At 35.1% G+C, this 27,338-nt stretch overlaps 12 protein-coding genes across 12 annotated transcripts; 4 read left to right on the top strand and 8 right to left on the bottom strand.

Moving 5' to 3' along the window:
• Positions 1 to 104: 104 nt before the first annotated feature.
• Positions 105 to 2,471, top strand: PIF1 (DNA helicase; the record flags this gene model as incomplete). The annotated part of the gene is made up of 1 exon (XM_015610314.1): positions 105 to 2,471. The coding sequence occupies one exon, from the start codon at positions 105 to 107 to the stop codon at positions 2,469 to 2,471; it is 2,367 nt and encodes a 788-aa protein (XP_015468882.1).
• A 110-nt stretch (positions 2,472 to 2,581) lies between these two features.
• Positions 2,582 to 5,134, bottom strand: AC631_01483 (uncharacterized protein; the record flags this gene model as incomplete). The annotated part of the gene is made up of 1 exon (XM_015610313.1): positions 2,582 to 5,134. The coding sequence occupies one exon, from the start codon at positions 5,132 to 5,134 to the stop codon at positions 2,582 to 2,584; it is 2,553 nt and encodes an 850-aa protein (XP_015468881.1).
• A 164-nt stretch (positions 5,135 to 5,298) lies between these two features.
• AC631_01482 (lysophospholipase) lies at positions 5,299 to 9,789 on the bottom strand (the record flags this gene model as incomplete). Its single annotated transcript, XM_015610312.1, has 1 exon — positions 5,299 to 9,789. One exon carries the CDS (start codon positions 9,787 to 9,789, stop codon positions 5,299 to 5,301), a length of 4,491 nt encoding a protein of 1,496 aa, XP_015468880.1.
• Positions 9,790 to 10,176: 387 nt separating this feature from the next.
• On the bottom strand, positions 10,177 to 11,766 carry AC631_01481 (uncharacterized protein; the record flags this gene model as incomplete). The annotated part of the gene is made up of 1 exon (XM_015610311.1): positions 10,177 to 11,766. The coding sequence occupies one exon, from the start codon at positions 11,764 to 11,766 to the stop codon at positions 10,177 to 10,179; it is 1,590 nt and encodes a 529-aa protein (XP_015468879.1).
• Positions 11,767 to 12,613: 847 nt separating this feature from the next.
• AC631_01480 (uncharacterized protein) lies at positions 12,614 to 14,395 on the top strand (the record flags this gene model as incomplete). Its single annotated transcript, XM_015610310.1, has 1 exon — positions 12,614 to 14,395. One exon carries the CDS (start codon positions 12,614 to 12,616, stop codon positions 14,393 to 14,395), a length of 1,782 nt encoding a protein of 593 aa, XP_015468878.1.
• A 326-nt stretch (positions 14,396 to 14,721) lies between these two features.
• AC631_01479 (uncharacterized protein) lies at positions 14,722 to 15,933 on the top strand (the record flags this gene model as incomplete). Its single annotated transcript, XM_015610309.1, has 1 exon — positions 14,722 to 15,933. One exon carries the CDS (start codon positions 14,722 to 14,724, stop codon positions 15,931 to 15,933), a length of 1,212 nt encoding a protein of 403 aa, XP_015468877.1.
• Positions 15,934 to 16,067: 134 nt separating this feature from the next.
• On the top strand, positions 16,068 to 16,508 carry AC631_01478 (guanine nucleotide exchange factor; the record flags this gene model as incomplete). The annotated part of the gene is made up of 1 exon (XM_015610308.1): positions 16,068 to 16,508. The coding sequence occupies one exon, from the start codon at positions 16,068 to 16,070 to the stop codon at positions 16,506 to 16,508; it is 441 nt and encodes a 146-aa protein (XP_015468876.1).
• Positions 16,509 to 16,559: 51 nt separating this feature from the next.
• AC631_01477 (uncharacterized protein) lies at positions 16,560 to 18,659 on the bottom strand (the record flags this gene model as incomplete). The annotated part of the gene is made up of 1 exon (XM_015610307.1): positions 16,560 to 18,659. The coding sequence occupies one exon, from the start codon at positions 18,657 to 18,659 to the stop codon at positions 16,560 to 16,562; it is 2,100 nt and encodes a 699-aa protein (XP_015468875.1).
• A 253-nt stretch (positions 18,660 to 18,912) lies between these two features.
• AC631_01476 (uncharacterized protein) lies at positions 18,913 to 19,422 on the bottom strand (the record flags this gene model as incomplete). Its single annotated transcript, XM_015610306.1, has 1 exon — positions 18,913 to 19,422. The coding sequence occupies one exon, from the start codon at positions 19,420 to 19,422 to the stop codon at positions 18,913 to 18,915; it is 510 nt and encodes a 169-aa protein (XP_015468874.1).
• A 949-nt stretch (positions 19,423 to 20,371) lies between these two features.
• Positions 20,372 to 22,114, bottom strand: HGT16 (Hgt16p; the record flags this gene model as incomplete). Its single annotated transcript, XM_015610305.1, has 1 exon — positions 20,372 to 22,114. One exon carries the CDS (start codon positions 22,112 to 22,114, stop codon positions 20,372 to 20,374), a length of 1,743 nt encoding a protein of 580 aa, XP_015468873.1.
• Positions 22,115 to 23,024: 910 nt separating this feature from the next.
• AC631_01474 (sugar porter family MFS transporter) lies at positions 23,025 to 24,710 on the bottom strand (the record flags this gene model as incomplete). Its single annotated transcript, XM_015610304.1, has 1 exon — positions 23,025 to 24,710. One exon carries the CDS (start codon positions 24,708 to 24,710, stop codon positions 23,025 to 23,027), a length of 1,686 nt encoding a protein of 561 aa, XP_015468872.1.
• A 647-nt stretch (positions 24,711 to 25,357) lies between these two features.
• Positions 25,358 to 27,049, bottom strand: AC631_01473 (sugar porter family MFS transporter; the record flags this gene model as incomplete). Its single annotated transcript, XM_015610303.1, has 1 exon — positions 25,358 to 27,049. One exon carries the CDS (start codon positions 27,047 to 27,049, stop codon positions 25,358 to 25,360), a length of 1,692 nt encoding a protein of 563 aa, XP_015468871.1.
• Between the last annotated feature and the right edge of the window lie 289 nt (positions 27,050 to 27,338).

Below are 27,338 nucleotides of genomic sequence, written 5' to 3'. Positions count from 1 at the left end.
GTCGGAGTTTTATATTGCTGGCGTCATATTCAAATACTTGGCTCATTCGTAGCTATTCAACTTACAAACAACCCAAAAGCAAAATCACCAACAATACAGCCAACATGTCTGCTAACTACACAGATTGCAGCAGTAGAAACTATGATAATAATTTACATTATAGTGGAAATAGAATTGTGAATTCTATGCATATACCCATTGAAAAGAATAAGCAGGAAGTACAAGATGCAGTTGCAGGGATTGATTTTTCTTCTTCATTTAGTGACGATACGAGTATGAAGGGATTTGAAGAAGAGAATTTGGAAAATGATGATATGGAACTGTCAATAGCATTTTCTGATGACGAAGCGCTTTTACAAATGCTTGATTCTCGTAAATTTAATGCACTGCCGTTACAGAAAGATGAAAATAATGATAATGATAATGATAATGAGTTAATATTCAAGGACTATAATTCAAAACGAATGGTATTATCTCCAGAAAAATCACGGATAAATATTATAGATAGTTCCTCTCCAAAACACAAAAAAATCAAACCAGAGCCATTTATTACTGCACCTGATTATATTATGCTGCCAAATAAGCCTACTGCTATAGAACCACTTTCTAATGTCCAAAACCAAACACGATCTTTTTCCACATCGGCCGTAAGATCGAAAAAATTGAGCAAAATATATCCTACGATTCAACTTGCAACCCAAAAAGCCTTTAATATTGAAGATGATCTGAGTATACAATCAAACTCAAAAAAATCGGCGGATACGATTAAAAATGTGAAACCAATAGTACTATCTGGTGAACAAGAATATGTTTTGCAATTGGCAACAAATGGACAGTCGCTCTTCTATACTGGTTCAGCTGGTACTGGTAAATCCGTATTGTTGAGGTCGATTATTAAATCTTTGAAAAAAAAACACGAAAAAGGAGATGTAGCAGTTACTGCATCTACTGGGTTGGCTGCTTGCAATATAGGTGGTATTACCCTACACAGTTTTGCTGGTGTTGGATTAGGGGATGGGAATGTAAGTGCATTATTGAAAAAAGTAAGAAGAAATAAGAAAGCTTATAGTAGGTGGTGTCTGGTAAAAGTTCTAATTATTGATGAAATTTCGATGATAGATGGTGTATTTTTAAATAAATTAGATTCTATTGCTAAAACTTTAAGAAGGAACAACAAGCCGTTCGGAGGCATACAATTGATTGTATGTGGAGATTTTTATCAGTTACCTCCAGTGAATAAAGTAAAACCTACAAAACAGATGAGTATTGATGGACTGGATTTTATTGAAGAATCAATTTTTGCATTTGAAAGTCAAGCATGGAAAGATTCAATCAGGTGTACAATTATACTAAAAGAGGTTTTTCGACAGAAAGGTGACCAAACTTTCATAGATATGTTGAACGATATGCGTAATGGCAAAGTTAACAATGATACCATTGCAGAGTTTAAGAGATTAAGTCGTAAATTGGAAAATCCAGACGGTATCGAACCAGCGGAATTGTTTTCAACAAGATACGAAGTTGAAAATGCAAACAATACCAGGCTTAATTTATTGAAAGGGGAATCACAGATTTTTAAAGCTATAGACTCTGGTTCATTGCCTACGGATCAAAGGCAAACAGTTCTAAATAACTTCTTAGCACCACAAAAGCTTTTCTTGAAAAAAAATGCACAAGTAATGTGTATCAAGAATTTTGATGAAACTTTAGTCAATGGTTCATTAGGTCAGGTCGTAAATTTCATGGACAGAGATACATATATGCATTATCAATTGATGAGAGAAAATCCTGAAGCATCTATTAGTGAAATAGAAAGTGAATTCAAAAAATGTAAAGAGAGAAAAAAGGTCATCGATGAAGTAGAGGCAGAGCATAAACCGTTATCTTTGAATGATTCTATTTTTGATTTTTTGGAAGATATAGAGATAATGGGGGGTCTGCATAATGTTGAATTAGATGTGCATGAGTTAGCATTCAAAACTAATAAGGATAGAAAAGTTGATTTTATTAAAGCACTACATCAGAATTCCAGTAAGCTGAAATATCCACTCGTAAGGTTTCTACTCCCTGATGGCTATAATACTAGGGAGGTGTTGGTAGAGCCTGAACAATGGACTATTGAAGATGAAAATGAAAATGTTTTAGCCCGCAGAGTACAATTGCCTCTAATTCTTGCATGGTCTTTGTCAATCCATAAATCTCAAGGTCAAACACTACCAAAAGTGAAGGTAGATTTGAAGAGAGTTTTCGAAAAAGGGCAAGCGTATGTGGCATTATCGAGAGCAGTATCACGAAATGGTTTACAAGTTTTGAATTTTAACAAAGATAAGATCATGGCTCATCCTAAAGTCAACAAGTTCTATGAAAGTTTATCCTCGACAGAAGAGCTCGCATTAAGCACAAGTGATTTTGTAAAACCACATTTATTAGAGCCAAAAGATAAACGGCACAAGGAACGGAGTATGATATAGTCAGGAATTTTTTACAATAGCTATATTCTGTATAGGAATTTATAGAGTTAGAATATACTAAATTAAAAGATGCAACTTTGGATAATATATACATTTATAATACAAGGTATCTATTTATATACATGCTTGTTTATATCATTCCGTATTCTTTGATAGAATGATTTATCAATACCATAAGCAAGTTCAGTAAAAGCTGGTTGTTCTTCACATATTTTAGTTAACTGTATCCTTTCATGTAGCTCATTATAGAGTATGATTTGACTTAATCGCCGGAAATCGTTTGATATTCTAGATTGGAAACATTTACTATTATTCCTATTACAAGCATTTAGCACAAACAATAAATTCCTTACTTTAGAATTCGACAGCGAAGGCATTTTAGATAAATAAAAAGATGATAAGTCACTTATAGGATCTTCAATCCCAGCAATATCATTGGTAGCCATATCCTTCGAACCGAAGGCAAGTTGAGGTAACAATGATTCCATTCCAATTACTATTAAATTTGTTAAGCCACTAATATTTTGTCCAATCAACTGATACGGATAGACAATAATATTAGTCCTAAAATCGTGCTCTTTTGGTGACTGTTTTAAAAAATAGTTTTGTAAAGCTAGGTAGTCAAAGCCTGGTGTAGTATCTTCACTAACGGTGGTAAATTCATTGGAATTAAGGTTTGTAAATTTATCGTGAGATAATTTATCTTTATTCAATTCATTTGAAAGTAATCCCACGTCAATAAAAGGCGGTACCACGATCAATATAGGATTAGTATCAAGTGGATATTCTATCCTAAATTTCAGAATCGTTTCTCTTGCTATTTCAGTAACGCATAACTGATTATTAATTCTGTCTGTCTTTGATAAGGTAGATGTGGATAATATTCTGTACTTCAAGAAATCCTTCGTAAGATTTTTGATGTTATTCCCTGAATTTTCAACATCTTTCTCTAATACTGCAAGTATATTCTCTTTTTCAGGTAAATTCTTAGCAATTTCGACATCTCGCAACATTATTTCCTTATGATTCCTTCTTTTATTTCTTGCTTCAATAAAATATGTTTGAACCTTGTCGGTTGGACAACTGAGCTTGTTTCCAGAATTTTCATTTGAGACATTAAGAGTTGTGTTATCAAGATTAAACGACCCAACAGATACAATTTTTCTTTCTTGTTTTCTATAAAATCTTTTAGAATCGTCAAAACGAATTAGCTTTTCAATAAAATTGACTTGAGAATCTTCTTGTTTTTGGTCATTTCTTGTTGCTTTCTCCAATAAAAATTTGCTATACTCTTGTTGTAATTTGTCATCACTTCTTGAGTTGTGTATTTTTTGAAGTTCTTTCATTATAGATTCATCTATAGCCTTTTTATACTTCTTGTTAGATAGCTGTAATAGAATTTGTTGATAACTGTGTTTTGAATGAAAAATGAAGCAATATTGAATAGGCTTATAAAGAACTTTACGCTTGACCTTAATTAGCTTTTTGAGCAAGCTTTCATCGGGCTTGGCAGTTGTGGAACTACCATTAACTAATTGTTCAATGTTGATAGAGACACTGCTAGTAGATAATGTATTATCTTCAAAAATAAACTTAGCGTGATCAAACTTATTGCCTGCAAATGCTTCTTGATTGGCACTTCTATGTAAATATTCAACGTGTTTCAATCTGCGGTATAAATTGGAAGAATAATACTCCACCTGAGATGTTTGCAATTGACGGATTACCTTCTCAATTTTATTGACATACTTCGATTTCTTCCCACTCTTAACTAAATTTGAATTATTCACATTAGAAATATTTGTAGTATTAAGTAAAAAATCCGTTTCATCGATTGCAAAAAAACGGACTTCATTCAAATTTTCTTTCGTTATGTTACCCACTGACTTCCCTTCATTCATTATTTCGTAGAGCCTACTAGGTGTAGTAATTAACATTTGTGGAGTATCAGAGGAATATTCAGAATTATTAGAGGAACAAAGTTCTTTAGAAGTTCCATCTGAATACAAAAATTTGACTGTTAATGGCTTTCTTGTCACAGAATAATCATTTTGACTTGCGTCCGCTAATAACTTATCTGGGCAACACATTTCTGGAATATCCTTCGTAAGCTCTTTAGCGTAAAATTCATACTTTCCTATTAATAGGTCTGTTGGGGCTAAAATGATGGAATCAATGGACTGTTGAGATTTTGTATTTTTTAGAGAACCGAAGTTTGGAACTTTTGATAGTGTATGGTTTAATGCGTAAATAAGTAATGCTAAAGATTTCCCAGTCTGTGAAGATCCTCGATGGATCAAACTGTGTTCTGAATTTAATATAGACAATAAGGTTCTTTGGTCTGGCGTTGGAGGTACATTATAATCTGGTGCCGAAGTCACGCTATTATGACGAGGAAGTAATAGCTTATTCAACTTTTCTTGAAAAAATGGTAGAATTCCAAATGAAGTAAAGTCAGTTAAATCATCGGAAGGGTCAAATTTTAAGCTGGCAACTTTGTCAAAGTTGATATGTTTCTTTTGTAGAACTTTAGATGGGATAGATGCATTATTATGGACTATTTGGATATAACGCCTATGATAAGCCCAAGCATCTCTGGAACACGCCACTCTTCCAAGAACACCATTCCTTAGTAATCTTCTTCGAGTAGTCTGTATATACATGAATAAGTGGACTAAGTAGACCTATTTGTTCCTTAGATATTTTGTTACCTAAAGTTCTTCTCATCTTAAAAATATGTAACATAAATTTATATACAGATCTCAATATAACTTCCAATGCTATATTAATATAAATAAATATGAACAAAGTATATGCTAATATGACTCTATATAGAGCTCCTTCTATATAATGATTTTCTTTCTTCACCAGATCTAATTCTCTTTCTATCAATCATACCAGCAATCGGTGGAATTTTACCAGTCTGCTCCCACCTGGTGAGTAAATTGTCAGCATAAGCCATACCAACATGATAGATTTCATCAAATTTTGCAAAGTCTAGAGTAGCGTAGTCATCAATTGGAGGTCTTAAATAAATAACGCCTGGGGTCTTTTTTGCTAGTTCTAAAGCATTCACACTTGCAACATATGCTAACCTTAATTGTATATCCATCATATTTGGTACATTTGGATGTCTTGAGAAAGGGTTCCATCTGTTAAATAAGACCCAGAATCCAGATAAGGTATCACCATAGTTCATTGGAGTTCTATCATCTACAGAACCAACATCTACAGCAATGATGTATTTTGCACCTTTTTTCTTCATTTCCATGACTGGCAAATTATCTAAGTAACCACCGTCCAATAACATGCTTCCACCGTATGTAATTGGAGGCAACAAACCAGCCAACGACATTGAGGCTCTAATAAATCTCCACAGGAAGCCACTTTCATGAATATCCATAGTAGAATTTGTGATATTTGTAGAATTGCAGAAGTACCTAATCCAAAAATCCTCTATTTCGCTCGATCCAAAAATCTTCCAAATACCTCTATTGAATTCATAGCCTGTGATATAGGATGTCACTGGATATGTCAAATCTAACACCATTCTCCACCAGGAAGATACTCTCTTGGAAAACCGCTTGGCTCTACCATAGATAGAGACAATGTTATAATCTTTTGCATATAATCCTCCAACAAAAGATCCGATTGACGTACCCCCTATTAAATCAATAGGAATACCATGCTTTTCTAAAGCCATTACCACACCAACATGAGAAATACCTCTGGAACCACCTCCCCCTAGTACCAAGCCTACACTTTCGTTAGACAAAATTCTTGCTAATCTCAAAAAGTCGTTCTTGTGGGCCTGCACTGTCTTGTAAGAATGAGTTCTGCGATTCAAACGATTGTTAAATTTATTTAATGATGAAATTGCCTTTGTTTTCACATTTTCAAGCCTAGATTTGATATTAGGATTAGTTCTACTACTTATTTTGGCAGCAATATTTTTAATGATGCTTGTTTTCCTTACTTCTTGTACATTATTATTTCTAGCAATTTCCATTTGAATATGGTGGTGTCCCTGCACCCATATACGATTCTTAAGCCAAATACTAGTTGAACCAGGTTCAACATACTTATCGGCATGAATTAAACATAAATCTGTTCTTGCCGTAGTCTTTAACTTCATAAGCAATCTTTCGTATTCGCCAATATTTGTTGCCACATCGTCGTCGTCAGCATCTGCTAATAACAATATACAATCACCTTGTGATATACACGTTGAAGTCCAATTTGATTTCAATGGAGTGTCACAAACATATACAATTGTTTGGTATTCTTCTTCTAAATATGCGAAGTAGCCAGATAACTTCAACTGTGCTAATCTTTCGTCAAATGCATGACGCCCAAGATGAGTTAAAGTTGATGCCTGGTCTAGAGCGATAACGTTACGCCCAATATTCTTCAATGCCAGGACTAACTTATCAGCAAATTCTCTAACTGGTAGGCCGCTAACTGTTGGCAATATTGTAATGGTCTTATAGTCATTCGAGATATGAGAGTCTGTACTTGTTGTAATGAGAGGAACATTACTACTTAATGTACTGGAGATCCCCATATTATCTTCTTTTGATGCCATTTTGCTCGCAACGATTCTTGAAACTTTCACCATGATAGACGGATTTCGCAATGATAGCATTTCAAAAAGAGTTCTTGGAATTCTGGCAGTTTCGGAATCTCTAACAGCAATTAATGAATTGGTTCTTCTAGAAGCTGTCAACACTTCAACTTCACCAATTGTTTCTCCATGGCCGTATTCTCCTAGAATAGTTATATCATCCTTTTTCTTGCGAGACTTATAACTAAGTGATTCGTCAATCAAATTATTATTATAATCATGTATATCCGTACTATCATCAGGATTGACTTCAGATTTTTTGGTATTATTGTATCTAACAACTCTAAACCTACCACTCAAGACAATATGAAAACCGTTTGCCAAATCTCCTTGAGAACATAATACATCCCCAGCGGGAATATGACACCACTCTAAAGCATAATCTATAGTCAAGATTTGACTTGATAATAAACTTTTCAATCTTGATGCAACAGGTAACTGTAAAAAGTAAAACTTATCTAATAGTTTAGAAAATTCGCTCTTAGGAATATGGGCAACAATAACTCCCTTGTCTTCGGGAGTTGAAATCGACACTAACGAGCGAACTCCTATGATAGAACTTAAATAACCTGCTAATCCACCAGATTTTACAGTATATAATTTCTTCTTAGTAATTGGGGTTATGTTTTCAGATTCTTTACTAGATGGCTTATAAAACACATTCAATGTACCGTCAATAACATAATATAGACCTGAATTGAAAGAATCTTGTTCAACAATAGTGGTATTTGGAGCAAAATATTTAATATTCAAATGCTTGGAAAATTCGTTCTTCACATTATAAAAGTTCGACTCAAACGACTGTAAGGGAATGGATTTTCTCTTAAACATTAAATTATTGATGTCAACTTGGCTTGACCTATCATTCTCGTAATTTACGTCTTTTAACTGCGATTGGTTTATGGTATTATAAAATTTGAAATTATTGTTTGCACCCTTATTCAACGATGTTGGAAAGCTGCTAATTGAATCATACCTTACTTTACCTGTTTGGTAATCAAAAATTCCATTCACATGTTTATTTTCGTCACCATTATTCATGAGGCTTGGCAATCCAACTACTGAAGAATTAACCGATGAGCTTCTTGAATTCAAACCTGATACGCTGCCAACCATATTCGAAACTTCGTTAATACCTAAAATTTTGAAAATATTTTCAATGATAGCAATTCGTAAGGAGGTTTCTTCTGTTTCTTCTCTTTCATCAGAGAATGTTCTATCTCGTATATTTTCAAATTTTGTGGTGGAAGATGAATGTGTTTTCAAAGTGGGTGCTCCATTTGATGATATTTGACGTTTGGGCAAAACAGGAGAAGAAATCTTAGTTCTTGGTTGACTTTTAACTTCTTCAGACTCTGGTTGAACAGTGGTATGAGTTTGATAATAATCAGATCGCCTGGACAAAGGTACAGAAGAAAGCAAGTCTCCCGGATGTGTTGATTTTGAACGAGAGTCCAACACAACATATCTTGAGGATTGATTCCTATTTAATGGCCTTAGGTTTGTAGTCGATTTTTTAGGTAATGAAACAGAACTACTGGATGTCTTATTTATTGATACGGAAGGGTTTTGGGCAGTTTTGCTTAAACCAATTTCATTACTTTTATTTCCATAAAATTTTTCAATAACTCCATCGTATAAATAACTTGGTAGGCTATCTTTTGCACTTTCAGATTCGTTTAATTGGATTTCACTATGGATAATTTCTTTCGTTAAACCTAGATAGCTATGTATTGTATTCATGGTTATCTTGTATAATCTAGTTATAACCATAGTTACAATGTGTGATGTAGCCTTAGGATATTTAGATTGAACTTTTTGAAATGCCAGATAAGGAATAATTGCAATTGTTGCGGAATTGATATGATTTGAATTTTCAGTAGGCTTGGGTCTTGCAACAATGTTAGGGTAATTTCGATCACTCGAATTTAAAGATGTATCATTATAATTACCTGAACTGAGAGGATCGAATGATCTTGAAGCCGCATTATCAGGACCAGTGTTATCGGGACTCAATGGAGCTGAATTGGGATTGGAATCTAATTCAAAAGGAGAAAATAAATTATTTGACACGGTATCAGGGTATGCCGGCTTAAACAAATCTAAAGTACTCATTAGTGAAGATAGTGATGACCCACTTTTCACTTCATTCAATAATTGGTAGCAGTGATCTCCAATTCTTAATAGATCGTCTTTTTCGAAATTTAATTCATTGTCATCACTGTCTGAAGTTGAACTTGAATTAGCATTATTGACCTTCGTATACACCTGAATTGTACCCTCTACAACGATCAGAAACCCCAATTTTTCATCTAGATATAAGATTTCGTCCTGCGTTAACTTTTGTGTGGTCATGTTTTTAGTTAATTCATGGAATACAGGTCTTTCTAAATATCCAAACACCTTAATAGCACTTAAGAATTCATCTAAGTAATTTGTCGATCTCGAATCTCCTCTCTTCTTTTTCTTTATAGAACCGACCAAATCGATATTTTTATTTGATGGCTTGGGTTTATCGGTTGATTTGGTTGTCTTAGAATATCGCGTAAGATACTTATATCTAACAATCAAGAAGCAAAACGATATTATACCTGTTAAGGTAATAATAATTGATGATAAAGACAATGTAATTTGAAAATTAACCGCAAACAAATTGATTATTATATTAGGAATGTAATACAAAAATACGTTCATTATCTTGAAGAATAGCCACAGCCAAAACCAAAAGATTGCACTAAAAAGTGATATCGACGAACTAGAATCTCTTGCAGATGGTAATATAAATTGCAGCGACACGGCAGAATGAAGTTCTACATTCTTAGCCGCGGTACTAGTTATATCAACTGTACTCATCTCGAGAATTGAATTGCCTAGTGAAAATAATTGATTGATAGTAATCAAAATTAGTACCGGATCTCCATAAAGTCATATTGCTACATTTATGTACAGGATTATTCTAATTGTATGGAATACCATTCAATAGTTAATCCTAAAATATAGTACTTAACAGTAACAAGATAATGTGTATTATATAGAATTAATACTTGCAGAAGTAATAAATATAGGTGTGGGAAAAAAAGGCTAAATATCGTATGGAAGACAATTAAATCTTTTTAATATTCGTTCAATACCATCCATACCCTTGACTAATTGGTTATACTCAGGGCCATAACTGATTCTCACATAATTATACCAAATAACATCCTCTAATTTAGATAAGTTTTGAGGATTAATTAAGAAGAAAAATCCTGGTACAATAATCACCTTTTCATGCAAACATTCATGGAAGAAACCCAAACAGTTTGATAACTTTCCTGGCAAATGTGACAAATTCAACCAAAGATAAAATGTAGAGTTTGGTGTATTCCTTTCATTGAATTCAAAGCCCATTTTAGATAATCTCTGAATTATATAATCTCTTTTCATTTTGAAATGTACTTGTAAAGCCCTCATTTCATTTCTAACGAGACCAGGATTCAAAAAGTCAATTGCAGCGTATTGAAGTGGTGCATTTGAACCACCGTCAAGGAAAGACCCGGCACTACTTAATGAGTTAATATATTCTTCTGGCCCTAAGATCCAACAAATTCTCCATCCAGGTAATCTAAAAGCCTTGGTCAACCCGTTCAAAATCAAAACTGGATCACGATTGACGTCTTGAACAAATTCAGCACTTGAAATAGAAGACCCTGAACAACCATCATCGTAATAGTAGTGGGAGTAGAATTCATCCATAATCAACAAGCATTTATCTTCACATAATTTGTGTAACGAAGACAATTGCTCCCTTGACATACACTTACCAGTAGGGTTTCTTGGATTAGATGTCAACAATGCACTCACCCCTCTCATTAATTCATTTTTGATCATTTCTAAGTGGAATTCATAATTATCCAGTTCTTTCAATGGTACCGGTATAGGCGAAAAATTCTTAAATAATGACAACATTTCTGCATACGCAGTATAGTCGGGTAAGAAGAAAGACAAGTAACAATCACTGATAATAGAAGCAATTCTTGTTAAGCCTGCTCTCCCACCTGGAACGATACACACATTCTTATAGGTATATTTAGAATGCTTGTCTTTACGGTAGGTTTCATTATACAAATTGGCAACTGCATGACGTAATTCCTTGATACCTGCAGTTGGAGCGTACTCTTTACTGTGTTCAGATATTGGGATCGATGTTGGTCTCTTGAAAGACCCAGGAATGGTATCACCATGTTCAGGCGCACCTTGTCCTAAATTAGCCCACGAATCTTGATTATTGAATCCGTACTCACCAGCTCTTTCTGTCACCCACAATACCCCGGTCGATGATTGGCTTGTATTCATCGCAGGCTTGTTAATTTCCTCATTGAACTTAGGTCTTGGGATTGGAACCGGTGATGACTCCCTCCCCTCACTTCTAGATAGCTTATTTATCAAGTGATTCTTATGCGAAGTAGGAACTGGTGGTGCTCTAGCTGATGGATGTCCCTCATTCAACCAACTCGATGTCCCACCATAATTGCCTGAGAGCGATGGCACATTAGAAGGCAGAGAATTATTGTTCAAACTTAGCAAAAGCGATGATGCCGATCTTTTAAGTGGTTCTGGTAAAGTAGACTCGAGTCTTTCGAATTCGGACAAGCTTTCGTCGTCAGACTCATTGAAATTGAAGTTTGACATGGTTATTCTGTTGAGTCAGAACCTACTACAACCACTTAATCCCCAGAATTTTTCAAAAAGGCATGAGTCTATAAATGTCGTCAAATGTCGCGATGTCTTAAGTATGGACCACGACGACATTTTGGGTTTTATGGTCATAGATGATTTTGCATCCATTATGCCTTTCAGCATTAGTCCACATTTTGTTTCCTAGAACCAATTGCACTAAATGCTACTTCCTCCTATAGCAAATTTATCACTGTTTATTACAATCTAAACAATATCTAGCATGTCTATATTTGTACACCACGGTAGTAATCAATTTGGTATATTTGTTCCTTATGCTATGCTTTCCCTACCCCTCTGCTACAAAATCCAAATTATTTCACGCAAGGTCTGTAATGCAACAAGTATTATCTACGAACCATGTCCAATACATCTGTATGTGACATTCTGGGTGAGCTGCAATTCACCGATTTATTACAATACAACTGGTGCCTCATGAGTCCAATCGGTGAAGTTCGCGCAAATGTGAACGGCATTCTATCCATAAAATTTTTATCGTAAATATTGATACCGACATAGAAGCAAGGCATTAAGTTTCATCGCGGGTTCCGACTATGCGCCTGCGGTCCTCCCCGTCTCCCATAACATAGAATATGGAAAAAAAAAGGCGAAAACGACGGAATATCACCGATGAAACAATTCGGACTAGTGAATCATACACGTGACTAAGTCTGCTAAGCGGATTAAACAGATGCCATAATGACCTAGACGAAAAGGATATGTGGGATATAACTAATAAATCTTTTGTTGTTTTGATTATATATAATAGATATATAATAAGTATCATTTACTACATGAGTTGATGGGGTATCCACAAATACAGGGGTCATATTCTAATTCACGATCACATCCATTTGTATCATTATCTCCGGTATCGTCGTACGAAAGCGGCGGACAGGCACCAGGAGCGGACGAAGAGGCCAAGGACGATATTGGGGGTAGTAGTACGGATTATGGTAACTTCTCGCCTCTTCTCTCGTTGCCATTAGAAATTTTGTATCAGATCATCGAGATTGTGTACTACGATGACAACACGACGTCAATCAACTCTAACTTGGAGAATTTTTCAAAGACTATTCCCCTTTTGCTGAAGGCACTCAACACTATTTCACTCCGGTTTCTCTATAAATACGCTAATTTCAACCGGCCACATTCGTTTGACAAGTTTTTGCAGAATTTGATAAAATATCCAACTTTGGGTCAGTTCGTGGAGTTTATGGATTTTCAGATCTTCACGTCGATTGGGTTGGGTCGGACAGGAAGAATGAACCAGGAAATTCAGATGGTGACATCCAAGACTATTTTGCAGGCATTAGAGTTGACTCCCAACCTAATTGAATTTTTGGCAAGCGAAAACATCCAGGATGATTTGGACGAGCATGTATTGAATTACTTATTTAATAACTTGCCCAAATTGCAAGCGTTAGACTTCTGTGGTGCAAGTAGTGAGAGCTTCATGTCTGCATTCCAAAAGTTGATCATCAATGACCCGATTAATGAATTGGATGATGACGAAGTTGTTCTGAAAAGCAGCTTAGAAAACCTTTTTAAAATATCATTTCATGACTGTTCAAATTTACCTCCTGATGTTTTTATCAAAATCTTGCCTCACTTACCTAATTTGCGGAGGTTAGATTTGACACATACTTCCATAACATCTACCATTTTGAATACTTACTTACCTCACTCCATTAAATTAACGCATATTTCATTGGCAAAGTGCTCCAAATTAACCACCAAAGACTTGATAAATTTCTTGACTAATCATCCTGCAGTATGCCAAAATCTGTTGATTTGGCTTAACTTGCAGATTGATTCTAATATGGTAAGTCCTTTGAATGAAGTATATTTATATTATACATTAAAGCATTTAAAGGCTGAAAACCTTCGTTATTTGAATTTAGGAGGTTTGCCTTTGAACGGTAAGATATTGAGGTTAATCAAGACAAACTTCACCCACCTTGAAAGCTTATCCTTATCGCATTCTTCAATTGAATTAAATGACGTCAATGAGTATTTAAATGAAAACAAAAGTATCAGATATTTGGACCTCACTGGTTGCAAGAAGATAACTAGATGGAATTTAACTCACATTTTAAAAGCTAATTATGATTCTCCCTTATCAGCAATAGAATTTGACTATAAACTTTTGTTTGAATTAACTAGTGGCGAGTTTGTCAAAATTTTACCATTACAATCTTCCAATATGAATTTGCTTTCATACGAAACTAAAGAACCAGAGATCTGGAAGTTTTATGACAATGAAGGACGGAGATCCTGGATTTACAAAATTGTCCCTGGGGATCCTAACTATAATTCCATTCTAAATAATAATAACAAGGCTCTCGCTAATTCAAATTTAACCTTCTACGATTTAGAAACTGGTGAAAAGATTGTTCAGAGAGTTAAGAAACCAGAGTTCTTGAAATATGCTTCCAGAAAGGTTAACTGTTCTATTGGCTATTTCAATCTCAATATGGTTAAAAAGAAGAACTACATTCAAAACAAGCTCAATGAAAACATTTGGCCGGTGGAGTTCAGTCAAAGAGGGATTTATAATTACTACTCATTAAACATCAAATAAGAGAGTATACTACAGCATATTCATTATCAGTATAGCATTTTTAATTAGAATTACTGATCTTTATTTTATATCATAATAATTTGTATATATAACATCATCCATGAATTAATAGGTTTTCTAAATATCATCTAATAAAATAATTATTGAGCTAGATTTGTACCATTAATAGTTATCCTCCTATTTAGTATGATCTTGTGATTTTTTAATAAATAGAGTGCTGCGATTATAATTTTGGTTACCGAGGCCGTTATGTGGGGCTAAAACCTTTCTGCTACTGTTTTCTTTTCCAACACTTTCAATAGTATTAACTATATCAATTAACTAACATGACACAGCCAGATATTACAGAAATCAGGAATTCATTCGATGAACAAGGTTTAGAAAAATATTTGTCAAATTTAAGTAGTGCTTCTCAGACTACATTTGGGTTGAATAAACCTAATTTCAAATTACCATTGACTATTAAACAATTCAAGTTTGGTCAGTCTAATCCTACATATTTCATCACTGATGCTAACGGATTTGAATTTGTATTAAGAAGAAAACCAGTTGCCAATGATAAGTTGGTTTCTAAATCGGCACATGCGATTGAGAGGGAATTTTTCATGTTGAGAGGTATTCAGGTTTGCAATGAATCAAGAACTAAAAAAGTGCCCGTTCCAGATCTCTATTTGCTATGTGAAGACGAATCAATTATTGGCTATGTCTTTTATCTTATGGAGTATGTTAAGGGAAGACAAATCAAAAATCCAAGCATGCCAGGTATGAGTGAAGCAGAAGCAAAATTGCATTGGGACTCAATAATGGAGACTATCCTGGCAGTACATTCCTTAGACCCTGATACATTGATCAAAGAGCTTCCTGCAAATCATTTCCCTCAATTTCAACCAGAAAAGATGGCTAAGAGCAGTGGTTCATATTTTCAGAGACAGATTAGAACTTTATCTTCAGTTGCAAATCTTCAATCAAAAGTGGTGGATCCGATTCCACATTTTGACCATATCTGCAAATGGCTTTTAGAAAATGCACCTAATGATCCATCGAAGAAATCATTAATTCATGGAGACTTCAAGATCGATAATGTCTTGTTTGATGTAAACGAACCAAAAATAGTAGCAGTTTTAGATTGGGAATTGTGTACTTTTGGTCATCCATTATTCGATTTAGCTAATTTCTTACAACCTTTTCAATTGCCCAATCAATTGAATTTATTGCTTTATAAACCTGATAAAACTGATATGGGGATTGAGAAGCCTGGCTCTCTTGATTCTATTTATGATAAGTTGGCTATTTATCAATCCAAGTTGGGCTATAACTGGAATGATAAAGAACCCTCTAATAATGCTTCAGATAATTGGAATGTAGGGTTTGTATTCGGGTTACTTAGATTGTGTGTAATCTCCCAGGGTATTGCGATGAGAGTTGCAAAAGGAAGTGCAAGCTCAGGTGATGCGGCAGGATACGCTAAATTGTATCTTCACCTTCCTGATTTAGCGCTTGACACTATTGATGGCAAGGTGCAAGACTCTAAATTATAGAATAGACTATATAATCGTATTAATCATATGCTTTCTGAATCAGATTAGGCCAAAATAATGCAATGTGAATTTAATTCGCGACCTCATATGAAATTTCAGTATTCACCAGCTTGCCCTAGTCTTTCGTACCAACTATGACATTGCAACACTTTAAAGAGGTTGATGCTAATAAGAATACGGATTCTTCTATCATAATAAGATGCCCATTTGATTCTTGTAATACCCGTATTATTATGTTATCTGACAAACTTTTGTCAAATAAGTTAAACATCCAAAATTCACCAGATATGGTTCAAATATCTGATAATACAGACAGTAAAGCAAATGAGTTTTTCAAAATAAATGATGTATGGGACTTTGATAATATTGGAGTTTCAAGACCTTCAGATGATATCAAACAGCCTATTATAGAAGAAAATAATAAAGTGCTCAATATTAAGATAGAACGATTGTTAATTTGTAGTGAATGTGATAAAGGACCTATTGGATTTGCAGGATTAGAGGAAGATGATACAGATGTAAAGAACTTGAAATACTTCTTAAGTTGCAACAGTGTATTATATGATATTAAATAATCATTTATTTTTAACTTAAACAGAATATAAATTCTACATATAAAAATGAACTCAAAGGCGAGCTTGTGGTTGTAATTCCTTACTGATACCTAAAGCAATAAGTCTTGCTATACTCATAGTAGAAATCATTGGGTTAGCACCACTTGCTGTAGGCATAGCACTAGCATCGGCAACGTAGACATTCTTACATTCATATAGCCTTCCCTTATTATCGCAAGCACCATATCTTGGGCCCTTACCAGATATACGACATGAACTCATTTGATGAGCAGAGCCATACGTACAGCCATATGAATCGAGTTTAGCTTTACTAACTGATGTACGCCATTCGACATAATCCTTGTCCTTAATTGATCTTTCTTCCTTAGGCTTACTAGGTTTGAAATTTGGAACCCAGCTCTGAGGATGTATGATTTCTTTGGCGCCTTCAATATATAACATATCTGCAGATATTAATATAGCCTGTAATAATGCGTTACGATCATATTTGTTCACTTCGTAATCAATAATTAAGGAATTAGGTTTAGTAGCATCTGCCTTAACAGTACCACTTGATGTATCTCTAGTTATAATTAACATTGCCGCCATATTATTGTAGCGGAGCAAGTCTTGACGCGCCTTATCACTTGATTCCCACGGCATAAAAGCGGACTCTAAAAGAGGAGTGTGCAAAATGGTTTCGATCTTAGCTCCATGAGCTTTGCCATCCAAATCATCAACTTCAGTACATACAGTGGTTAAAATTGACTCATTAAATGGTTTAGTATTATGTTCCTTACCAAAATCGCCAAACAAAACAGTTACAGGATGTAATTTTAAGTTTGCTCCTATATTCTTATTCTTGAATCCAGAATTTTGCAACACTACAGGTGTGTTTAATGAGCCACCACAGACAACAAATTTCTTTGGGCCCTTAATTGTAAATTCATGGCCAGATACTGTATCTTGGCATAAGGCACCAACAGCTTTACCACCTTTGTGAAGAAGTCTAACAACTTTAACTTGATCCATAAATTGACAGCCCTTAGTAGAAGCGTCTCTGAACCAACATGCTGAGGAACCTTGTTTGACATTAAACTTACATCCTAAGTGGCAAAATCCACAACTATGATTTGGATGATTACCATTGTTTTGTTCCACTGGTTTTGCAGTGTATCCCAATTTTTCAGCTCCATTTAAAATGACTTGATTTGAAAAAGAGTGTTTAATGTCCTCAATTGTTGCGCCCATTTTTTTCCAGACATAATCAGTACATTTGTCATACAATTCGTTTGCTGCCCAATCTACACCGAAATCATCGTACCATTCTTTACGAACTTTGAATGGGGTTTTCAAGCACGCTGACCAATTAACAGTCGACCCACCCCCAAAGGTTGAGCCTGCTAAAATCATGGTTTGCTGATTCAACGTAGTCAAAATACCTCCATGCTCATATAAGTTTTTATTACCATCTTTCTCATCGAATACCAACTCAGTCTGGTGGAAATATTTTCCTTTCTCGAGAACAAGGCATTTATGTCCATCATTGGATAAAGTGTGTGCAACAACTCCAGCCCCTGATCCCGATCCTATAATTAAAACATCAATATTTGGTGCGTATAATTCATCTCCAGTTGGGTGTTCCAACATCTCATACCGAAAAGGATCTATTTCAAAACTTTCATAGATTTTGTCTCTCATCTCCCTTCCTGGGTACCCAACTGCCTGGTTGTGTAAATCAGGACACAATTTGATAAAAGTAGAAATTGATAAGGCATATATTAATTTAAATAGTCTTCTGAAAATTTCTAGGTTTGAATTCTGCCATGATTTTAGTAATGTTTCTCTTTGTTCGTAACTCATATCCCTTATTAAAGTAATTGATCCTGTCAAAGTTGGTGCCAAGACCCTTGAGTCTAAGACATTCATAAGCAAAATGAATGTTCTTGATGATGAAACCGGTGTACCGTTGACACATTCTTTAATAGAATCTTTATATCCTGGTACTTCTGATGGTCTAGTAAAAGTTTTACAGTACTCTTCTAATCTATCCTTATCGAAATTTTCATCAAGAAAGGGTTCGATGTTCTCAGGAGTGGTTGCATGGACTATAGCATCGGCCAAGAATAAAAACACTTCAACGTGCTTATCTTCAACCACGTACGATATCATATTATATTCATTAAACTATCGTAATATATCTTAATATGTTGCTTAATACGTACGTATATATATTAATATAAAAATAAACTGGTGATACGATAGTGACCCCACGCCGAGACGCTTGTGAAAGTTGCATTGTTATAAAAAATTTCATGTGTGAACCAAATATCTGCAAACAAAATCTATCGCTATAAGACGGCTAACACGGAACAAAATGGCCAACATTATATGGCATGATTTATGAAGCACTTTTGTTAGGTAGCTATTGTAATCTTGGTAATTCAGCGAATTCTGTCGGAATTCCTAGCTCATTTCTCAAATCCAGCTCTTCGATAGCAGCCAAGGAAACCTTGGTAAAATAGTAAATCAATGATTCAATATCATCCGTATATGTTTCAATTGCCAGTATAAGACGTGCATTCTTTTCATTCAACGCCTCAATTAACTGAGGATCGTTATCACCATACTTTTGCAATTCTTCATCTAATTGTTGTTTACGATTATTGAGGCATGTGAATTGCTTGATCAATTTGCTTCTATCACCAAATTCTCCCTTTGGAACTCTTTGTAACTTACCCAGTTGGATCTTTTCGATAAGCTGATCTCTTTCTAATTGCTTCTCTTTAAGCCTTTTCTGGTAATTGTTATACTGAACTTGTAAATTTTTAATTTTGTCAAATTTGAAACACCAGTATAAGTTTGTCGTACCACATTTTTCACAATTGATCAAATTGTCGTCTATCAATTGCTGAACTATATCTTTTATAAGCATTGATGATATCTTAGCGTACTTTGATCCTTCTTTTTCGATTTCTTTCAACGTATAGAATGTATGACTCTGATTGAAAAATTCATACAACTTTTCTTTTTTGTCTTCTGCTGATAATCCTTTCTTTGGTGCCTAAATCTGTTAGAAGGTGATCTATCCGTAACCTAGTTCTACATACCATAATTGAATTACTGTAATTCTGTTTAATCAATCTATATTTTGAGAGTGTTGCAAAAAGAGAAACTGGCGATTCGTTTCTTTTTATAGTCCTACTGAATACAATGTCCTATGTTTAAGGAGAAATAGTAGAATAAATTAATAAGATAATAACTTGGATTAGTTCATATATGTATGCTTATACTTCATTAAGCATTGATCATTTATTCTAAAAGTACTAAATTATACTATCTACAACAATACACTTTTGGATTTAAAGGGTTCATTCAAATTTAAATATTGATAAACCAGTTTATTTTTATGTGATGTATACAGCTTAAATGTCAATTTGGTTTTCATTATTCCATTGAATTATGGCAATAACATTTTTAATTAGCCTATGTGTACTGAAAAGTTGCAAAAATCACAAAAATCTACAAAATCTACTCTAAAACTTTTTCATGGAATTAGAAAGATACGAATATAGACTTCTAATGCAGAGATGAGGAATTATATCTTTTGTATAACGCTTGGGAATGGTTTGCTTTGAATATTAGTGACAATGTGTTGATCCTAGTATTGTGATCCGAGTACATATTAGTTAGATGTGTCACAAAACCACTAATATGTATGTATGCTTCAGTTGGCCACAAAGTACTTATTAAACAAGGGAAAGTAGAGATGCCAGTGGTACTACAGGGTATTTGAAATATCTAAAATGCATTTATGAAATATATGGTTAAAAATCTTAACTAACTAGCCAGCTAATTAATCAGTTAAGTTTCTTGAGCTACTACTATTTATTTTCAGAAGCAGCAGTGGATGTAACACTATCCTTCTTATCTGTTATATTTGTAGTGGCACCAACCTTTTCTTCGTGAGATGAAGGATATGAAGCTAAATCATCTTCTTCTTGGAATTCAGCACCTTCAAATTCAGCATCGTATCTTTGCATGGCGTATTCCCTGGCTCTCCATGCTGGAACTTCGAATAAGTGATCAATAGCTTCTAATGGAACACCCTTGGTTTCAGGATAAAAGAAGAAAATAACTAATGGGAACACAATCATACACGAGGCGAACAAAAAGTACAAACCGTATGAAGTAGCTTCGAATGCTTGTCCAGTAAATCTACCCATAATGAAAGCCCAGAACCAGTTAGACGCAGCATTGACAGCTTGAGTAAATGTTCTAACTTCTTGAGAGAAAATTTCTGAATTGATAACCCATGGAGTACCATTCCACGAAGCCCCATAGAAAAAGGTCCAAATGTACAATAATCCTTGAGCAGCCTTACCACCGGCATCCATTTTAGTATTACCGGACGCTAATCTTGCTGCTGGGTTTGCAACATAAACATAGGCACCTATGTACCACATACAGAGAGAACATGGCACAGAGAACCAAATTAATGATGTACGACGACCCATTAAATCAACAATGAAAAAGATCCAAACTACTGACGCAAATGCTTTAATAATACCAAAGATACCGGTAGATAACAACCCAGCATCAGAACCACTAACACCCAAAGACTTGAAAACAGTTGGTGAGTAATAGGTAATAGCATTAATACCAGAACCATTTTGCATTGGGAATAAAGAAGTAGACATGATTAATCTAATTATTAGCTTCTTACTCTTGAGAATAGCAACTATTGGGGCAAAGAAACCATCTCCGATCTTAGCCCTTCTATCCTCAATATCCTTAGTGAAAATATCGATTTCGTGGTGAGAATATTCATGATCTTCAGGGATATTTCTTAAATATGCCAAGTTCTTTCTGGCCTGCGCTATTTTACCCTTTGAAACTAAAAATCTAGGTGATTCAGGAATAATACATGCACCTATCCAGAATAATGCAGATGGAATTAATTGAATAGCAAAAGGAATGATCCATTGTTTCTTTGAGTTAGGAATGTTTTGTAACACACCGTAGTTAATCCAATATCCAACAATACCTCCGATTTGCCACGATAATTCCCAGCATCCAACTAATTTACCTCTGACAGCAGCAGGACTGATTTCGGAAACATAAATTGGCGCAAGCCCAGAGCATCCACCGATACCAACACCAGTTAACACTCTACCTGCATAAATACCCCCCAACCCGGTGCCTTTATTTGAAACTAATGAAATAGCAGCGCCAAAAGTCAATAAGAATCCAGAAATAATTAAACCTATTTTTCTACCAAAAATTTCACCCACTGGGTACATCATTAATGCACCCCAAAATGCACCTGCCTGGAAAACAGACACAACGTTTGCCTCAATAAGAGTTGCCTGGCTACTAGACATCTTGTCCATACCAAACTCTTCCTGGAAACTGGCCAACGACACAGTTCCTCCAATAAAACCAGCATCGTAACCAATGATCACAGCAGCTGCAGCTGCTGTGACTGCAACAATAACCAATTTATAGTTGTAGATGGCATCTGGGATAGGAACATGATCTGCCTGTTCTCTAGCTGACTTGATAGACATAGAGTCTCCCGCATTAGAAACTCTTCTCTTTAACTTATTAATTAGCTTATTGTTCATCTCAGGCTTCTCAGTACAACTACAAATAATTTAGTCTCTCAAAATTTTTGCAAATTTCGCTTTTTATATAAATCTAACGTATGACGCCTAAGCTTAATTTCTGTTTCCTTCAAACCTTATTTTTTAGGCAAAACTGTTATCCTGGGGTCGGAAAATTATTTATTTCTTTAATACCTGAAAATTTGCTGAAAAATTTGACGACATTTCTGTACAACAATTATTACTCACGCATTATTTTATGGGGTAAAGTGGTGTATGGATGGAAAAAAAAACTAGTCATTACCGACATAATAAATTTAGCCGCCTCCCCACCTCTACACCACCTTTACACACGTCGGATTTGCAAACTTTATTACTACATATTCTCCGAAGGAGTATTTCCGGCATAAAAAAAATTTTGCCGCGAATTTTATATTACCGTCTCGTATTAGCTGTGACCCCGGGCATCTGCTGCGGACAGATTTTCGAGGATCTACGTAGTAGGATTTTGCGACAAGATTCTTCGATGACGACTACTCAAATGAGGAAACGAGTTTATCATGATAGAACGCTATCGTTAAATATATCTCGTTTGTGATTGGGTACAATTTCATTGATTCAATAATAATCGAAAAGTGCCTTTCTGGGATTGCCAGCCGTTGTAGTATTTAGCACTCCTACATTGCAGCTACATGAAAATTAAATACATTACAGAAGACGTGGTATAATAAGCGTTGAAGGAACAATGTATCCGTTGAGGCAGTATCGGCCCTTCAATTAAGACTCATTTGCTTACAAGTAATACTACGAGAAAATTTAAAAACGGTTATTAATTTAATCTATAGCTTATAAATATTCCAGAAATAACATCTGAAAATGTACTTCTGGATGGCTTCAAATATATAACCATGCAATTCTATCAATTAAATATCTATGAATTCTGTTTGTCAGGAAAATGGGCTTCATGGAAGGATTGCTCTGAACTCGTAGGCTCCGCTGTGTACTGGCCCTCGTATTCGAGTTCGAATTTCTTCATAGCGTAGTCTCTTGCTCTCCATGCTGGAACCTCAAATAAATAGTCGATGGCTTCTAATGGCACCTCCTTTGTTTCCGGGTAGAGCATGTAAATTACGCATGGAAATAATACCATACATGCAGCAAATAAAAAGTACAATCCATATGATGTAGCTTCGAAGGCTTTTCCAGTGAATCTACTCATAATGAACGACCAAAACCAGTTTGCAGCTGCATTAATAGCGGATGTGAATGTCCTGACTTCTTGGGAAAAGATTTCTGAGTTTATAATCCATGGGGTACCATTCCATGACATAGCATAAGCTACACTCCAAATATATAACAATCCTTGTGCAGCTTTTCCTCCAGCATCCATTTGAATGTTTCCGGAAGCTAACCTAGAGGCAGGATCAGCAACATAAACGTAAGCACCAATATACCACATACAGAGTGATAATGGAACTGACATTACAATCAAGGCAAAACGACGCCCCAATTTATCGACGATGAAGAACATCCAGAATAATGCTGAAACCCCTTTTATTATACCAAAAATACCGGTCGAAAGTAAACCTGCACTTGAACCATTCATTCCTAATGATTTAAAAACAGTTGGAGAATAATATGTGATGGCATTTATACCAGTTCCATTTTGCATGGGGAATAATGATGTGGATAATACTAGTCTATAGATAAGTTTCTTATTTGAAACAACTTCTTTCATAGGTGCAAAGAACCCAGTACCTATTCTAGCTTTCTTATCAGAATCTGCAATAAAAAGATCCATTTCGTGCAACGAATATTCATGTTCTTCAGGTAAATTTCTTAAGAAAGCTAAGTTCTTTCTTGCCTTTTCAATCTTTCCTTTTGAAACTAAAAATCTTGGGGACTCTGGAATCATAAAAGTTAATATCCAGAACGTTCCAGCAGGTATTAGTTGAACCGCAAACGGTATAAGCCATTGTCTAGTGGATACTGGTTGGTTTTCTTGAACACCATAGTTAATCCAATAACCAATAATACCTCCTACTTGCCATGATAATTCGAAGCACCCAACTAATTTACCTCTAATCGATGCTGGACTGATTTCTGAAATGTAAATTGGTGCTAATCCTGAACACCCCCCAATTCCAAAACCACTCAAAACTCTCCCAGCATATATTGCTCCTAATCCTCTTTCGCTATTTGAGATTAATGAGATGGCACATCCTAACGTCAAGATGAATCCAGATACAATTAACCCAATTTTTCTACCACATAACTCTCCTATTGGGTACATCAGCAAGGCCCCCCAAAAGGCACCAGCATGGAAAATAGACACAACGTTGGCACTTACCAAAGATTTTTCATTCGAAGTCATCTTATCTATTCCAAATTCTTTTTGGAAACTTTCTAACTCGACTGTTCCTCCAATAAACCCAGTATCGTACCCTATAATGATCGCTGCTGACGCTGCTGTAAGTGCAACCAAAACGATCTTCCAGTTATATATTTCATTGGGAATAGGAATATGACCGTCGTCTTCTTTAATAGATTTCACCGACATCGAATCGCCGGCATTCGAAACTCGTCTTTTTAATTTACTTAATAACTTCTGCTTCATCTTCCATGAATATTTGAAAATTTTTAATTGAATCTTATTAGGATTTTAGATATTTAAAATACTTTTAAGCGATCCATTCGGACGGATATATTTTAACTCTATTTCCACTGGCAAAACTGTTATCCTGGGGTTCGGAGTATTATTTAAGTCGATTCCTGTGTCTTAGACTCACCCACCGCAAAAACTATGATTCAAAATCTTTCTCGATGCTGGACAATTCTTGTTGTTGCATACAGTCTCATAAAGATAATCTGCGAATTAGGATACGTGGGATCGATGTGTTTGTAATGTACAGGTACTTCGGAAAATGAATAATTCTGGCATAAAGGAAGATCTTTTTAACGTTTGTCGCGTAAACGGTTAACCGAATAGAATAGACGTAAGAGGGGCAAGGGAAAATGTCCATTTTTTAAATGCCTTTACGCAGACATATTATTTTTTTGGGGTCACCCTAATTTAGAGAACCTTAATAAATTCAAGTCTGGAGAATTGCATCGTTACGAGTTGAAGCCGTCTTTTCATGAATAGTATATTATTGTAATATTTTACTTACTATGGAATATATTGTCGCAAGAATTAGAACGTATAATTGATTAGCCAGCTAAATAATCATTCTTGAAAATATAGTTTCTCTAAATTTAAAAAACTCATGTTCTGTGGTTAACTGAATCAGTTGTTAATGAACTCCCGTCAGTTATATTGACTTGAACACCACCGACTTTTTCGTCTTCTGAAGAAATAGAACCATGTGCATTCATTTGATGATCTTCAATTAATTCACCATTTTCGTATTCTTTTTCAAACTTCTCTAAAGCGTATGCTCTTGCTCTCCAAGCTGGGACTTCGAACAAATGGTCGATAGCTTCTAGTGGAACACCCTTAGTTTCAGGATAGAAGAAGAAAACGATGATAGGGAAAACTATCATACAAGCACCAAATAAGAAGTATAACCCGAATGAGGTTGCTTCGAATGCCTTACCAGTAAATCTACCCATAATGAAGGCCCAAAACCAGTTTGAAGAAGAGTTCACAGCTTGAGTAAATGTTCTGACTTCTTGAGAGAAAATTTCTGAATTGATAACCCATGGAGTACCGTTCCATGAAGCCCCGTAGAAAATAGTCCAGATGTACAACAAAGCTTGAGCTGCCTTACCACCGGCATCCATCTTAGTATTACCGGATGCTAATCTAGCTGCTGGGTCGGAGATCTTAATGTATGCACCAATGTACCACATACAGAGGGAACATGGAATGGAGAACCAAATCAATGCTGTACGGCGACCCATTATTTCCACAACTAAGAAAATCCAAATAACAGATGCAAATCCCTTTAATATACCGAAGATACCAGTAGATAATAAACCAGCGTTTGGACCACTGACACCCAAAGATTTGAAAACAGTTGGAGAATAGTAGTTAATAGCATTAATACCAGAACCGTTTTGCATTGGGAATAATGCAGTGGATAAGAATAATCTATAAATTAATTTCTTGTTTGTGAAAATTTCAACAATTGGAGCAAAGAAACCACTTCCAATCTTAGCAATTCTTTCTTCGATATCAGTGGTAAAGATGTTAATTTCATGTAAGGAATATTCGTGGTCTTCGGGTAAACCTCTTAAGAACGCTAAGTTCTTTTTAGCCTTTGCCATTTTACCTCTTGAGATCAAATACCTTGGTGATTCAGGAATGAAGAATAAACAACCGAAGAAAATACCAGAAGGAACCAATTGAATAGCAAACGGAATGATCCATTGTTTTCTAGAATTTGGAATATTTTCTAAGACACCGTAATTGATCCAGTACCCAACGATACCACCAATTTGCCATGATAATTCCCAACATCCAACTAATTTACCTCTGATGGAGGAAGGGCTGATTTCAGAAATATAGATTGGAGCTAAACCTGAACACCCACCAATACCAATACCAGTGATGATTCTACCAGCATAAATAGCACCTAATCCTCTATCTTGGTTTGCAATCAATGTAATAGCCGCACCAAAAGTTAACAAGAACCCCGAAATAATTAATCCAACCTTTCTACCTAAAAGTTCTCCAATAGGGTACATAATTAATGATCCCCAGAAAGCACCAGCATGGAATACAGAAACAACATTAGCGGTGATAAGTGTACTTGCGTCTGTCAGCATCTTATCTAAACCAAACTCTTGTTGGAAACTAACTAATGAGACAGTACCTCCAATGAAACCCGAGTCATAACCAATAATGATAGCCGCAGATGCAGAAACAAGTGCAACTAAGACAATCTTCCAGTTGTAAATCTCATTAGGAATAGGAACATGAATGTCTTCTTCTCTTGCTGATTTGATAGACATCGAATCACCTGCATTCGAAAGCCTTCTTTTTAGTTTGTTTAATACGCTTCTTCCCATTGTCTTCTCTTGTACTTTATCTTTACTTGCTAAAGAACAAAATAAATATCTAGAATATCAGACAAAGCATCTGATTAAATACTTTTTGATCATGTACTAATATCTGTTGCGGTAAAATGAAAATCAATACAGGAGGAGTTTCATCACCACCGGAGTAGAATTTAAAACGTTAAAAAATTTCTTGAGTATATTTTTACGAGCAAATTACGGGGTTAGATACGATCGAACAATA

This window comes from Debaryomyces fabryi, assembly GCF_001447935.2.
Source record: "Debaryomyces fabryi strain CBS 789 chromosome Unknown contig00020, whole genome shotgun sequence".
NCBI lineage: Eukaryota > Fungi > Ascomycota > Pichiomycetes > Serinales > Debaryomycetaceae > Debaryomyces > Debaryomyces fabryi.
The sequence above is the reverse complement of the archived record's forward strand: the minus strand, read 5'-3'. Positions and strand labels throughout refer to the sequence as shown.